At 37.1% G+C, this 14,491-nt stretch overlaps 1 protein-coding gene across 1 annotated transcript in view; it reads right to left on the minus strand.

The window, feature by feature from the left end:
* Window positions 1-14,491, minus strand: part of LEMD3 (LEM domain containing 3) — a 53,640-nt gene that overhangs the window by 17,381 nt on the left and 21,768 nt on the right. The window contains exons 2-5 of the mRNA XM_005155162.3: window positions 11,549-11,586; window positions 9,249-9,315; window positions 1,902-1,969; window positions 31-110 (exon numbers count right to left, since the gene is read on the minus strand). Coding sequence (XP_005155219.3) covers window positions 31-110; window positions 1,902-1,969; window positions 9,249-9,315; window positions 11,549-11,586 — 253 coding nt within the window. The remainder of the gene's footprint in view (window positions 1-30; window positions 111-1,901; window positions 1,970-9,248; window positions 9,316-11,548; window positions 11,587-14,491) is intronic.

A 14,491-nucleotide genomic window follows, 5' to 3' on the forward strand; every position in this document is an offset into this window, starting at 1 on the left:
GAAGAAATTAAGTTAATAAAGACCACTTACTTTATGCCAACATCTTCCCCGCTATTCAAGATCCATTGTAATGCTGTGTTAAGTACACTTTCATATTCTGGATCTAAATTCTGTTAGAAGACAAATAAGAGTAATTTAATAAATAACCAGAAAGTTATTATGCCACAAGAAAATTCAGATACTACACAGATGAGTAGCTAAAACTGTATCATTTTGCTCTTGATTCTTCAGACTTTGCCTAAGTGTTCGCCACACAAACTGAACGTACCTAACGCTATGAGTGGTTATCAGACTTGCTAGCATCCCTCAAACTAAGGATTGTTTGAAAATTCAAGCCACATTCACTTTTGATTAACAATTCTGATCTGCAGCAAGAAAAAATATTCAGCCACTAGGCGGTGCTCATTGAAAGTCTACTATTAAAACCTACACTAGTTATAAACCCAGCTGAAAATGGGTCCTGCAAAACCAGTTCAGGCCTTTTGTTTGTTTATTTTAAGAAGCTTGAGGAAAACACAATTCAGCTGCTACTCTGCAAATAGACCAGTGCTTTGTAGCTCAAGAATTGATATAACTATATATAAATGGACTTTTCTAAATTAGTGGGTGTCAGCTATCACAGGAGAACATTCATTGATGAGCTACAGCCTTCTCCACAGTTTGCCCTGTGTGCTCTTTTGCAGACAAAGAAAAGCAAAAATTGAAGTTACTATTGTACTTGAAATTATACCTCTCCAAGGTTTATCTCCATTTCCCCTTGGAACCTCACATAGTGTTAACTGCCCTAGAATAAAATAAGCACTTAAAAAAAAAAATCAGTAACTGTTTCCTATTTTATTCTCAAAATGACAAATTGTCATGTGAAATTTGAACTTATCAGAGCTTAAACTGTTGTTATAAAAACTATCATGCTTTCAGCACAATAGATAGGTATGTGACAGACCATCAGTTATCTGGCATCAACTTAGTATCTTCTGATGTATCCTCCTGATGTACTGGTTTTAACAGATATCAAGTATCACTGCCAAACCCTAAGCCAGCCTTAACAGCTGCTTCAGGATATTCTAAACACTGCCCCTTTTTGCCTGCTATGTATACATTTGCCAAAATGTAAAAGTTCTATATATTTTTACATTAAAAGTTATGTCAACTTATTCTTCCCCCCTGCCCCATGCCATCAAAGAACTGTTACACTCTCAGCCTTTTAAAAGCTTGAAGTAGTTTTCCACTGAAGGGTACACCAATGTGGGTTAAAATAAACCCTACAGCTGTCAAGACAAGGCAAGAGTCATGTTTTATTTGGGGAGTGAGACAGGGGAATGACAGCAGAGAGTGGGATTTCGTACTTCTGCACCTATCAAATTAACAAAAAGGCCTTTTTTGACCATTTCTATTTAAAGCATCAATGAATGGTGTCTCCATACAGCTGCTGCCTGTCAGGCCCACTGTACACATCCATGCATCTGTTTCTCCTCCCACAGAAAGGAAGAGTGTATCCTTTCTACTCTCAAAACATAGTATACTGATTTCTGAAGAAGCTTCTAGAAATTTGAATTTCATAAACTTATTATTTTCATGTTGGTCAACAACCTAAATCAATCCAAATTATGCCCTGGTGTTGTAACTAAAGGGGAGAAAGACTGCACACTATTGAAGCACTGCTGTCTACATTTCCATTGCAATTAAGAGTTACTTTCACCTTTCCTGTCCCCCAAAACCTCGCTACATCCCTAAATAAAAACTGTAAGTGTTAAAGACATAATTCCAAACATTTCCAAATAACATCCAATAATAAGTCAAACTTTAGTCCATACATTAGCTATGGAAGCGGGCCTTACAAACTGAGAAACTTACACAATTCTTATATACAATCAATAAAAAGAAATACCTCATTCACTTACTTTTAAATACTCAGCTGCCTCCCGGATGGTAAGATTTCTCTGAACAGAGCTGCCACATTCATGTTCCCCTGGTAAAAAGAAATATTGTTTACTTTGATCTATTTATTACTGCATTATATAAACTAACATCACCTACACACAAGCTTACAGTTAACACAATCTACACAAGCAGCAGTAGCTCAGTAATTCCCGAAAGTTCCACTAAGAATATGGAAAAAATCTTTGGACAGATTTCTCCTTCAAAAGTTAAAAAACTTGGAGACTGTTACAGCTAATTACATGTGCAAATCACATCAATACAACATTAGGTACTGCTCAGAAAGTATAATTTAGTATTTACACTCAAAGTAGAACAAAAGGTAATATGAAGATCTAACAAAAGGATGTTACCATAAAACAGTTGCTGCACCCCAACTCAACTTCTTCCAAACAATTTCCATTTACTCTGAAACATGTATTATCATTTATACAAACCAAGTTAGTCCCAGTTGCAATATACCCCTAGTAGTATTTCAGTCACTATGAAGTTACTATATTTCAGACTGATCCAAGTTATCACAAGAACTCATCATCTTCCTGAACATACACAAAATCCCAACACGGCCTGGTTGGGATTTTTCCAACACGGCCTGGTGCTTTCACCATCTTACAATTATTTTGGAAAACATGCAGAAGTAGTCAGGAAATAAAGTATTTCCAAATGTACAAAAATGTACAGTCAGCCCTCACAGCCATGTGCCATCTTCCTGGTTTTCTTTGCTAAAATAAAGGTACCCGATTCATGCAAAAAATAGGCAGTGACAATCCATGATTTTACTGTGCCAATAAAATAGGAAACAACAAATCCAGTCTTTTACTGACTCAGGCTTATGCCTGCCTTACCTTCCCAAATGTATGCCAAAATTATTATTCCCAAAGCCATAGCAAGGCTAGGAAAGTTTAAGGTACTCATATATATACAAAAAAAATAAATCTTTGTTTATACCCTTAACGCATTTAAAAATCAAAATTAGTCCACACTGGAATACCCTTTAAATGGAGCCATTTCACGTATTAATTCCCTACACCGACAAGAACACTTAAGACAATCTGAGCAATCAGGAAACACTAGCAAGTTACGGAGAAGCATCTTCATGTCTCATTCACACTAGTGAGATTCAAAGAAATAAGTGTTTCTATGAAGGAAAAGTCCTTTTCAGACTGTTAAAAGTCCTTTTTTAGACTGATAGAAGTCCTTTTTAGACTGCTTTTACTTTAACACATTTGTACTTGAACACATATAAGTGAATTTGCCATTGCAAGCACATCATAACAGGGATGCTCTTCTCTTGCTTCTGGGCTATAGAGAAACGGGAGCACTGTTTTTAAGAGTGCTCATATGCTATTTGACCTAGAAGTGCTGCTGGAACCAAGCCTGTGTGCATGCCGGTATTTTCAATCAAGCACTAAGCAGAAAAGACACTACTTTAAAAGTTGTTTCACTTGATAACTCAAATGCAACATTTTAGACTTTCAAAGCCCAGAGTCTGTCTGAGGGCAAAACTGGTGAAAATTGACACCAGCTTATCAAAAAACAAAACCAAAACCAAAAAACCCACTCTCAATTTAGAAGTCAGTACCAGAACTGGAGTTAAGGCTATTCCTGTATGTAATATAGGCAGAAATTCTTTTAATGCAGCATAAACTCTACAACCTGTAAGTTTGTATCTGTAATCATCAGTGATTTCATGTTTCAAGATTAGCAGACTTGGGGTAACTACGTATAATACTCATACAGTCTCTGCTGAAAACATACTAGCTTAAATCTAGAACTGATGGAATAATTACAACAAATTATGATCTTCTGAGGTCCCTTCCAAACCTTGGGATTCTGTGATTCTGAAATACATCTCTGTAGAACCCATATGTGCAGTCTCAGTCAGGTATTAGTCCTATGACATAAGCAGGTCTGATAAGCATTCATCCATTTAAGCTGGGTTTTTGGGGGGTATTTTTTCTTGTTCAGTAAGATCTAAAGTCTTCTTGGGGTCCTAATACAGAAAAAACATGACAGTCATAACTTCACTCAACAAAACAGCTTATGAGAGCAGAGGGGTGAGGCCTTCTGCTTAGAGGCTTTTGTTTGGAAATCCCATTTATGAAATAAATAAGAATAGAAAGGATGAGGTCAACACACAGAAAACAGACAAAAAAACCCCACATAAGCAGAAGGCCAGACTGTGAAAAATTAATTCTTAAAAACAAGTCCCAGGATTCAGTTTGGATGCTCTTTTGAGAACACAGTATTACTATTAACTCTTATAAGAGCACAAAAGCTTCCCAAGATGTAGGACTACTGGATTACTTCAGTTGTTTTAAATTCTAATCTCATTTGCCTTCTTCCAGGAATTACATTTATGCAGTATGCAGCCTGCAGCCAACACACTGACTTCACAGCTTCTGGTCTCATCCTCAAAACTCAGCAGACAGCTTCCTCACAGTCCTGCTTCTGAATCTCTTTCTTCAGACTGTACTCCCCCTGAACATATTCAACAGTTACAAACTCTTCTGCTGCCTAGGCTTTGATGATGTTCAAGTTCAAATTACGCTCATGAAATGCTGGGGGGAATTAGAAGGGGTAGGAATAAAAATCACTTTCATCTTGACTCCCACTCTTTAAACCAGTAAGCTAAATCACAGTTACAGAGTTTCAGTCCTGTACAAAAAGCAATTGGAGATACACTTTCTCATTCCAACCCCTCTATTCCTGAGAATCATTTAACAATTTTCTTCTGAGAAGCTCATGAATTTGAAAGCCTGCAGAAAATCAAGCAATTCACAAGTTAGGCAACCTTCTGGTTTACTGCAAACAGTGGGATATTCCTATATGCTATTTCAGTTGCCAATTTAGCTAATAGTTCTGCAAATGAAGGCTTACTTTGAATAACTTTGGTGCAATCATTAACCACTTGGCCTGGAAACCCTCTTTCCATAGTCTGAGCCAAAAATGTTTCTCAGCTGTTCCATTTGAGGCCCTATATCCAGGAATAAAACTGAAGCAGAGGCAAAAAAACTTTATACAGGTCTGCATGCAAGATAGGTCTGTCTTTAGAAAAAATGCCCCTCTTTTAAAATGTCCTATCGCGGGCTTGTAGAAAGGATGGCTCTTTGTGCTCAAACCTTTCTTGTGCAGAGATGACTTCAATTTCAGTAGAATCAGAAAGCCATTCTACTTGCCTTTATAGGGAGGCGAGAAGTAAAACATCCCAGCAAGGACCACAGAATTATTTTGCTTTTATTAGGGTACTTGTGCAAGCCATGTTAAGAAGTCAAGATCTTCTCCTAGAAACACTAACAAAAAGCAGCTAAAGGCTCAGTTCTAAAGAAATATTTAAGTCTGTTCTCACAATTGCTTTCAATACAGAAAATAAGCCAGATCTGCTTTTCCATGCAGACTACAATAACTGACTTATTTGGGCATTTAGCTTTACTTATGAGCTGCAGCAGATCCAGTTAACAGAAATATTCTGAATTTTTAAATATTTGCTTTACAATGTAAATAAGCCTCTCATTTGGTACCAGAACCAAAACCCAGTGGAAAGCTAATACTTTACGGCACACATGGATTTAACACAGATCTCTAGCTTGATGCAATAAAATCAACAAATACAAAAAGCAAACAGTGTAGAAAACATTTGTTTAGCAGGTCTCATGCTTTCAGGTTACTTGCAGCAGTACACTAAAGTGGGTATCTGAAGAAAAGCAGGAGCAGAACAAGTGTTGTGAGAGCAAGTAAGACTATCTGATCTCCCAAAGGCAAATCAACAGTTTAGTAACACTGTAGAAAACCAGAACTTGTTAAATAGTCTTTAAGTCACTGGTTGGCAATAGCATAGTATCAGTTACATGAAGAACTAAAGATTAAGGAGAGTGACAGAACAGAGAGCCTGTGACAGCAATGAGATACAGTAGCTGACACCTGAAATTAATATTGGCAATAGTTAAGTGTTTTGCCAAGATTTTCTTCCAGCCATGGATTTACCAGTCAGCCTTATTACATATGGAAATCTAATTCACTTCTGCATCTCAAGGACCTGTGCTGTCCATTAGCTCACAAGGAAGCCATCTAAATCTGATAGATCATCCTCTGTGGAGAATGCCAAGCAAAAGAAACATCTAACTAAATAAAAATTCCTCATGTAGAGTCATACCCATCAGTAGCTGGCTGCTTCTTGTGGATAAAGTGGTTAGGTTTATTCATTTTGCAAGCCTGACTGAAAGACTGAAAATGGATGTGATCTATTGAAGTCTCTCCATGAAAGACAAACACATCTATTAATTAACATATGCCTGAATGAAGTCTAATTTAAATAAAGCACATATTTTGGTTTAGGAGAAAGTGTAAGAGACTGAAATATATACTGTCTATAAAAGGTTGCTGCTTTGAAGAAAGGCTAAACCAGTAGCCAAGAACACACGGATACAAACCAACTGAGAACTGGAGAAGCAGATACTGCATCTCCCTCCAGTTTCTTATGAGGTAGGCATTATTCATCACACGGTTTGGCAGACTAGTAATTCTGAGAACTGTGATGCATTAAAAGCAATTTTTTTAGGATAATTAAATAATTTTACATCATATCAGGGCACACAGTAGAGAATAGGCATCTAGAGAATAGTTGGAACATAGTATATTAAGTCTAAGTCAGCAAACTGTTAACCCAACTTTCTTCCTTCAAACAACTTTTGGTAGTTTACCTTCTAAAGTAAAAGCCCCACCACTTGCTCTCCAATTGAATCTGAAAAAGCAAGAAACTAGCTCAGTAGAATCATAGAATAGTTAAGGTTGGAAAGGACCTTAAGATCCATGGGCAGGGACACCTCACACCCATGTCACCCGAGGCTCTGTCCAACCCAGACTTGAACATCACCAGGGATGGAGCATTCACAACTTCCTTGGTTAACCCATTCCAGTGCCTCATCACCCTTACAGTAAAGAATTTCTTCCTTATATCCAATCTGAATTTCCTCTGTTTAAGTTTTAACCCATTACCCCTTAAACAGGGGAAGTTTAGACTGGATAATATAAAAAGAAAAAATAAAAGTCTAATAAAACAGAGGGCTAGAAGCCAAATTCTGAAGGGACCATCTACATGGTAGTCAAGATGTTGAATAAAGCTTAACAGAACAGACTACTGCAAGTTTTCAGCCTGTGTTTTTAATATTAATAGTTATAACATGAACAAATGATTCATAGCGAAGTATGAAATGAGAGAAACTTTTCCAAGTATGTGACAGACCTGAAAAGCACTACTTTTAGTAAAACTATATTCCTTTACTTCTCTCTCTTTTGAAGTGGTGCACTGTGTACAAGATCAACACTTTCAAACCCTCCATCTCTCTGGCAGCTTTCTCTATTATACAGCTTTTAAACAGCTTCTAGATATTCTGACAGATCTACATCAATATGGTATTAAAAAAATGGGGGGCAGACTTCTTCCTCCTGTACCTTAAGAAACTTGGAGATGAGGATAACTTCTGTTTAAGTACAGATGAATTAAGTCATTCTTCAGATTGTATGAAAGCGACTCTGCTGAGCAGCCAGGTAATCCTGCAACAGCTTCACTTTGGGGGATCATCTAATCAGAGAGGATAGCTATATTTTTTGAAATTAAGTACTGAAGACTCTCCTGGCCAGGAATCGACTAATAGAGACTAAGGCACCTTTGAGACCTGGGGAAGAAAGCTGTCATCTTGGAGCATACCAATTCCTATCATAAGGCAGACAGGAAACGTTTTTATAAGTGTACATGCATGTAAGTAAACCCCAGCTAATGAAGCAAACTTCTTTCCCAAGTGTACAAACTTTTTATCAAGGCAAGTATGCTGTTTACTGTATGGCCACTGGAGGGCCAGAGTACACACAGAGGGAACTGGAAGCTGTTAGATTTTTCTTTTCCAAAGAAAGAGAGAAGTAGCATAACCAAATACTACTTACTACAAGTCAGTGCTGTACTGCACCCAACTGTGGGTCTGGTAAGACACTCTTACACACCTCAGGTTGGTTGCCCCATATGAAAAAAACCTCTTTTACCCCAGTGATTTATTGCACAGAACTATGTACTACCTTCTTTTAAGTATGAATTAGTTTGAAACTGATAAAAATATATCAAGGTGCAATCAATGCACGAAAGGATCAATGCTGCAAGAAATTCATAGTCAGAAAGCAACTAAATAAAGACTATTATTCTGCATGCACTCACATTAACCATTCTTTCACTATTTTGGGTTAAAGAGTGATGTAAATGAGAAGAAACCAGTGAGTTTTGTTCAAACATCTATTTTATTCACTGTAGGCACTGTAAATGCTCTGGAAATGCAAAGCTTCTGCAGGAAGATTACTCTTGCAATTCAAAGTTATTACAGAGCGGTTCAAATTGCTCACAGATTTCCCATAGCCCTGACATACATTGTCAGTCTCGTATCTGACACAGAGCTGTTTCCACATTTTTTCATGTTTGAGAAGTGTCTGTAGCATCTGATAATAGTGAAAAAGTCTTCTTGGTGAAACTTGCTGTTACAAAACAAATAGCTAGCACAAAGAACAGTAAGGCTTAAAAAAACAAAGAATCCTGAACCACTGCCTCTGAAACACATTATGTATTAAAGAAGCAAGGATGATAAATGGCTTAATAGTCATGAGATAGATTCTACTGTAACTGACACTTGCCAGATTCCAAAGTTATAAACAGTCTTAACTTTACCATTTACTGATTGTCACGTGCAAGTAAATATGCAGTTTAAAGCTGTGTTTATTATGACTCCAGGCAAAAGCAGTTTTTTACTTTGAATATACAATAATTAACAGTAATCCTAAACACCACCTGACACATGACTATGCACAGCACTCTTCATTACTATATAATTAGTATGGTTAAGTTGGACTATTTTGTCTGACAAGGCTATCTTGTTTAACCACTACTGTTCCTTGTATTAGTAACCACCTTCTGATTGTTGTGAAGTTATTTTAGGTTTCAGACAATTTTCCACCATAGTGAAATAATTAGCTTTAAAAGAAATACACATTTCTTTTCACATATAGCATATTTAAACCTTTTAATAAAAATCAGATTTATAGTGTTAAGACATTAGATCAAAACCCATATAGAATCGTAATATTCAAACAGCCTATCCCATTAACTAAAAAACATCTCAACAAAAGCACAGCAGTAGTGAAAAGGCAGTGTAAAGGAACTTCTAAATGGTTATCAAGGCCTCAGCATATACCAGTTATTGCAACTCACTACCTAAGCAAAGACCATAGCTGTTGCCATAATACTCTCAGTCACAATATTTTTAAAGTGTTACCTGCTACTTGTGCCAATTTATCATGAAGTGCATATAAGCTGTTCATCATGAGACTGATTTCCTCTGCCTAGAATTAGAAAAACAAACAGAAAAATGGTTTTACACATACAGGTGGAAAGCGTCAGTGTTTCATGCGATCAGATTTTGAACCAAAGTATTCACAATACTGTTTTTTCAGATCTTGACTGAAACTAGATTGTAGCCTGGACTTCAATGGATCTGCAAGTCAAAACTGACAATTCAAAAGGTTATTTTTATGCTACCAAGAGAACTATGGATTGACCCAAAAGAAACTTGGTGAAATTTGTGGGGTGGTGTTTTTGTTCATTTATTTATACTAAAACTAAAACAATTTGACTCTTAATAGATGTGCAGTGGCACTTACAAGCCATGCTAAAGTACCACCTGGTCATGTTCCCCCATTAAATTTATAGGAAAGTAACATTTTTGTTATCTACCTTCAACAACACAAAACCCACCCTCAAAAATAAAACCAGAAAGCTGTGGCCTATACAATCTTGTCGATACTTCCTGCATATGCCACTATTGTACAAAGACCTGATTTCCAAAACAAGCATGGATACAAGAGGTGATAATTGTTGCTTACAAGGGAGTTAAGCTTATCAAGATATGGAGCAATTTCCCTTAAATTTATCCAGAAACATCTTATATTAGAAGGAATTATTCAAAATATGAAAATGAGGAACATGCAATTACATACACCAAGTATTAACAGCTACTTTAAAACATGGGTTTGGTATTTTTAAGTTGGCTATGACTCCTGGAGCAGTGTTAAATGGCTAAGACAAGAGCCTTTATTCTGAAAATATGCAAGGAAAGTGATTTTCTAGTTTGTGTATCTGCTGGTTATGGTCACATTGAAAAAAAACTAAATATATTTTAATTCCCTGCTGCACCTGCACTGTCTGTCAATTTGAATGCTGCCATTTTTTCAATAATAAAACTGCTACCAAAGAGCAAAACGCATCTTTCGTTGATTAAACATTTGACAAATTAATTTCCATAGATGATATCAGCAATTAAAAGTATCACCTCTCCCTATTCTGCTCCTACAAAACTATCATCAAGATTAAACTGATATAGTTGGTACTCCCCAGGAAACTAACCAAATTTAGTAACTCATTTCCTGGCTGGAAAATACTGTGCATGGCAGAAGAGGAAAATCAGTCCTCTGCCACACACACATGGTGCCAGCAATACTCCAAGTTCCCTTTATTGCCAGTAGGTGCACTCCTGACTTCACTAAGAGCTACACTGAGACAGGTATGTGCAACATTTACATGACCAAGTTCTTTTTTCATAAATCCATGGTCAGACCACAAAGGAAGAAACTGAACAGTACAACTTTCATAGCTAACAACCAAGCATGGACTAGGATCACTATGGAACAATACACAAGAAACATGTAAGAAAGTAACACGCAAAGCAGGTTCTCAAGCTGTCAAACACAGTGCCCAAGATGTATTCCCTCTGTGCTACTAATGTAATTTTGAATGAATCCTCAGAATTTACTGTACAAAATTTGTTGCAAAGACTGGAAGCATTTTCCACCCAAGAAACTAGCTACCACTACTTACTCAGAATACACAATTATTCACTTTTGGAGAGCTCAATCCCAGACAAAAGACACCCACACAATTATCTTGCAATACTTGCTTATGTATGCCTAGCAAAAAGTTTCACAAACCAGGCAGAAAGACAAGGGCCAGAAGAGACAGACACCAAAACACGTGCTGCAAAACTAAGAATACTACAGATATGTTCAATGGTGACATCTCAAAACAGATATCCTAATATTCCAGTTGGAAAAGCAAATACAGGTACAAGTACTGGAACAGAATCAAAAAGACAAGCTTTTTAGTCTGTTTTCTGAAGGTTAACCCCTTGCTCTTCTATGGTACTAAGCATACTGGAGTTTCAAGTCAATCATCTCTTACCAGCTGTCCTTTCAAGGTTAAAAAGCCAAATGGTAACAGTAAGAGAAAAAGCGATAAATTTAATCTCAAACTTTCAACACAATTTTTCCTTATAGCTTTCCTTACAGCTCTACAACACAAATTATGTTCTTAGCAGATAAAGCAACCAGCATGCCACGGCCAAATTTTGTAATCCTGGCTACATTGCTACAGATGAAAGCCAAAAAGTTAAAACATTAGTCACAAGAAGTGCATTCATCTCATGCAAAACATTCTGAATCTGCATCCTTTGAAACAGGTATCCATTCTTCATAGACAATCATTTGACAGACTAAAATCTCAATATGAAGTGAGTTTACTTACTTTTATTTTTTGTAGTTCTTCACTGAGGGGATTCTTGACTGTTAAAAAAGGAGAAAAAGTATAATTAGTTTTAGAGTCTGAAAATACTAAAAGGTATACCAACACTGTAATCTTTAGACAAAACAAACTGGTCCAGGAAAAGTCAAAAGTAATTAGACAGCTATTAACCTTTGACTTAACTCCACACTTGATAATGTGCTATACTAGCACTCAGGTTAAACCAGAATCCTGTATATCTGCAAACTTCACAGCTATTTCCATGCAAAAAAAAAACCCATGCTTGCCATTTGCCAAACTCTTGCTTTAATGACTCGACTGCACTGAAATTGTTATTTAAAGTAGATACTAAATTGTAAAACCTACTTTTTCATTAAGCAATAATCCATACAACACAGCTGTACAACTCAGCAGCATTTTCTGTTTTGACTGGAGTAATAGATGACACACTGAGAACCCACAAAGTGCAGTGTGACTAAATGACCATTAACTCCTTTCTAAATAAAAGTTTCCACAGCTCCCCAAATCATCAGTTTATCTATTATTTTCCTCTTGGCTACAAAAATATATTGTCCAAGGAAGAGAAATGGAAATCAGACAAGTAATTTCTGCTATGCTTCCACTGGTCCCGACTGACAGCTGGTAACTGAAAAGCTACCAAGGCAGGAAGGATTACTACTACAATATTTACAGAATGGTTTGTGTTGGAAGGGACCTTACAGATCATCCAGTTCCAACTACCTGCCACAAACAGGGGCACCTTCCACTAGAGCAGGTTGCTCAAAGCCCCTGTGTCCAACCTGGCCTTGAACACTGCCAGGGATGGGGCAGCCACAGCTTCTCTGGGCACCCTGTGCCAGTGCCTCAGCACCCTCACAATATTATTTTTTTCCTAATGTCTAATCTAAATCTCCCCTCTGTCAGTCTGAAGCCATTCCCCTCCTGCCCTATCACTACAAGCCCTTGTAAAAAGTCCCTCTCCAGATTTCTTGTAGGTCCCTTTAGGGACTTGAAGGCTACTGTACAGTCTCCCCTGAGACCTCTCCAGGTTGAAGAAGACCAACTCTCTCAGCCTACCTTTAATACAAGCGGCTCTCCAGCTCTCTGATTATCTGTGTGGTGTCCTCTGGACTCAAGCAAGTCCACATCCCCCTTTTGCTGGGGGCCCCAGCATATTGTCTTGCCTTTCTAAGCCACAAACTCTTGTTTCACCACAGTTTGATCTTACGGATGGGAAATGCTATGTGCTTCTACTGACCATAGGTCACCACACACAAAAATAAAAAATAAAGTATCCTGGGAAACCTAACACAAAATTAAAGATCTGGGTATAAACACCATCATATTTATGTTGAAAACATACAAAAAATACAAAAAATCAAAACTGAGTGGTTTTCTGAGATATCAGAATACTTGATTCAAATATCAGATTAATTAAAACTGATAGAAGCAGATGATGTTCAAGCACTCTTGGAAACAAAGCCCTCCACCACTTCATGATTTCATTTTAGAAATGCAAATTCTCAGACACTCTCTACTAGATTATCAAGATACCAGCCTTACGAATCTTCTGTTTATTTAATTCATTAACTCAACAGAACATTCCCAGCACACTAAACTTTTAATCTAAATAGCCTAAAATAGGATTAGAGAAACACAGCCAAAGCTCTAGATGACTGCCAACCTCCCAGTTTGATCCCTAGTTATCCAGACAGGATAATTATGTAATTATGGGCTCTTCCCAAGGTCAGTCTTATTCAGCATATATGAAATCTTGATTATATGGTTTTAGATTGGAGTGGGCAGGCAAGGGGGGGGGGACATGAGACAGAACAGTGTGCAGATTTTAGTACAACTGACAAACACCTATTTTAGCACTGATGAAAGCCATGGAACAAAAATGCCTACATGCATCCATGCCTGCAAAGATGCAAACCACAAACTGTCAGCTGCAGTTCTATACATGCTAGGTCAGTAGAGAAATAAAGTAAATTCAATGGCATTGTTATGCTTGAATTTTCCCAGCAGCACCTTCCTCCAAAATTATCTACCACAAAAAATTAACTATCCTTGTAATTCATTATTTTAACTCGTGCTATAGTATTTCCATTAAATCCCTCTGAAGTTAGTGATTTTATGGCAAGTTAACCTGCAAGATACATTTTTATAAGATGTTAATATTAGTTTAGGATGCCTGATGTCTTAAGAGGCAAGTATGGTAAATTCAACTGCAGCAATTTATCAGCTGCATATGCAATTCAGAACTATTAATCAATCTACACCTGTTTACCACATAACTTTGATTAACTTGAGTTAATAAGGCCACTCCTTAACTACTTCAGTAATCCCTCTGTTCTGAATCCACCCTCTTTCTTTTTTTCCAGGATCTAAGCTCTCACCAAATCCTCCCACATCCTCCAGCCACAGGTGTGAGGTTTTCACCTACTCCAACATTCTAAGGTATTTCAATATATTAACATCGATTCAAAAAGTTTGTTGACAGTTCTTAAGATACATAGGTTTAGTTTTAAAAGTAACAATTTATTGTTCTACCAAGCTAAGCATTAATTTAATAACAAATTACTACCAGCCTTGAAAGGAGTCTACTTAACAAGCTTACATTTTTATGAGCAAAGAACAAATGCCCATCTACTCATACTACAAAGCTAAATACTAGAGAGATGATTTTTAAAAAGCAGGCATCTCCTGACTGTTGTCCCAGGGAGTCTTCTCTCCAGGTTAGCCAACCAACTAACATCCACTGCCCTCAAAAAAGGGGGTATGCAGCGAACTACCTGGACACGGCAATCTCAAATCTGTTAGGACTCCCAGAAAGCAGCAGTATGGAGAGAAGCACAGCAGCTTTACCTTGAATGAATACCAGCTGCAGGATTAAAAAATAAAATAAAATAAAAAGAAAATAAAAAGAAATAAAGAAAGAAAAAA

The sequence above is a fragment of the Melopsittacus undulatus genome, chromosome 5 (genome assembly GCF_012275295.1).
Source record: "Melopsittacus undulatus isolate bMelUnd1 chromosome 5, bMelUnd1.mat.Z, whole genome shotgun sequence".
Lineage (NCBI taxonomy): Eukaryota > Metazoa > Chordata > Aves > Psittaciformes > Psittaculidae > Melopsittacus > Melopsittacus undulatus.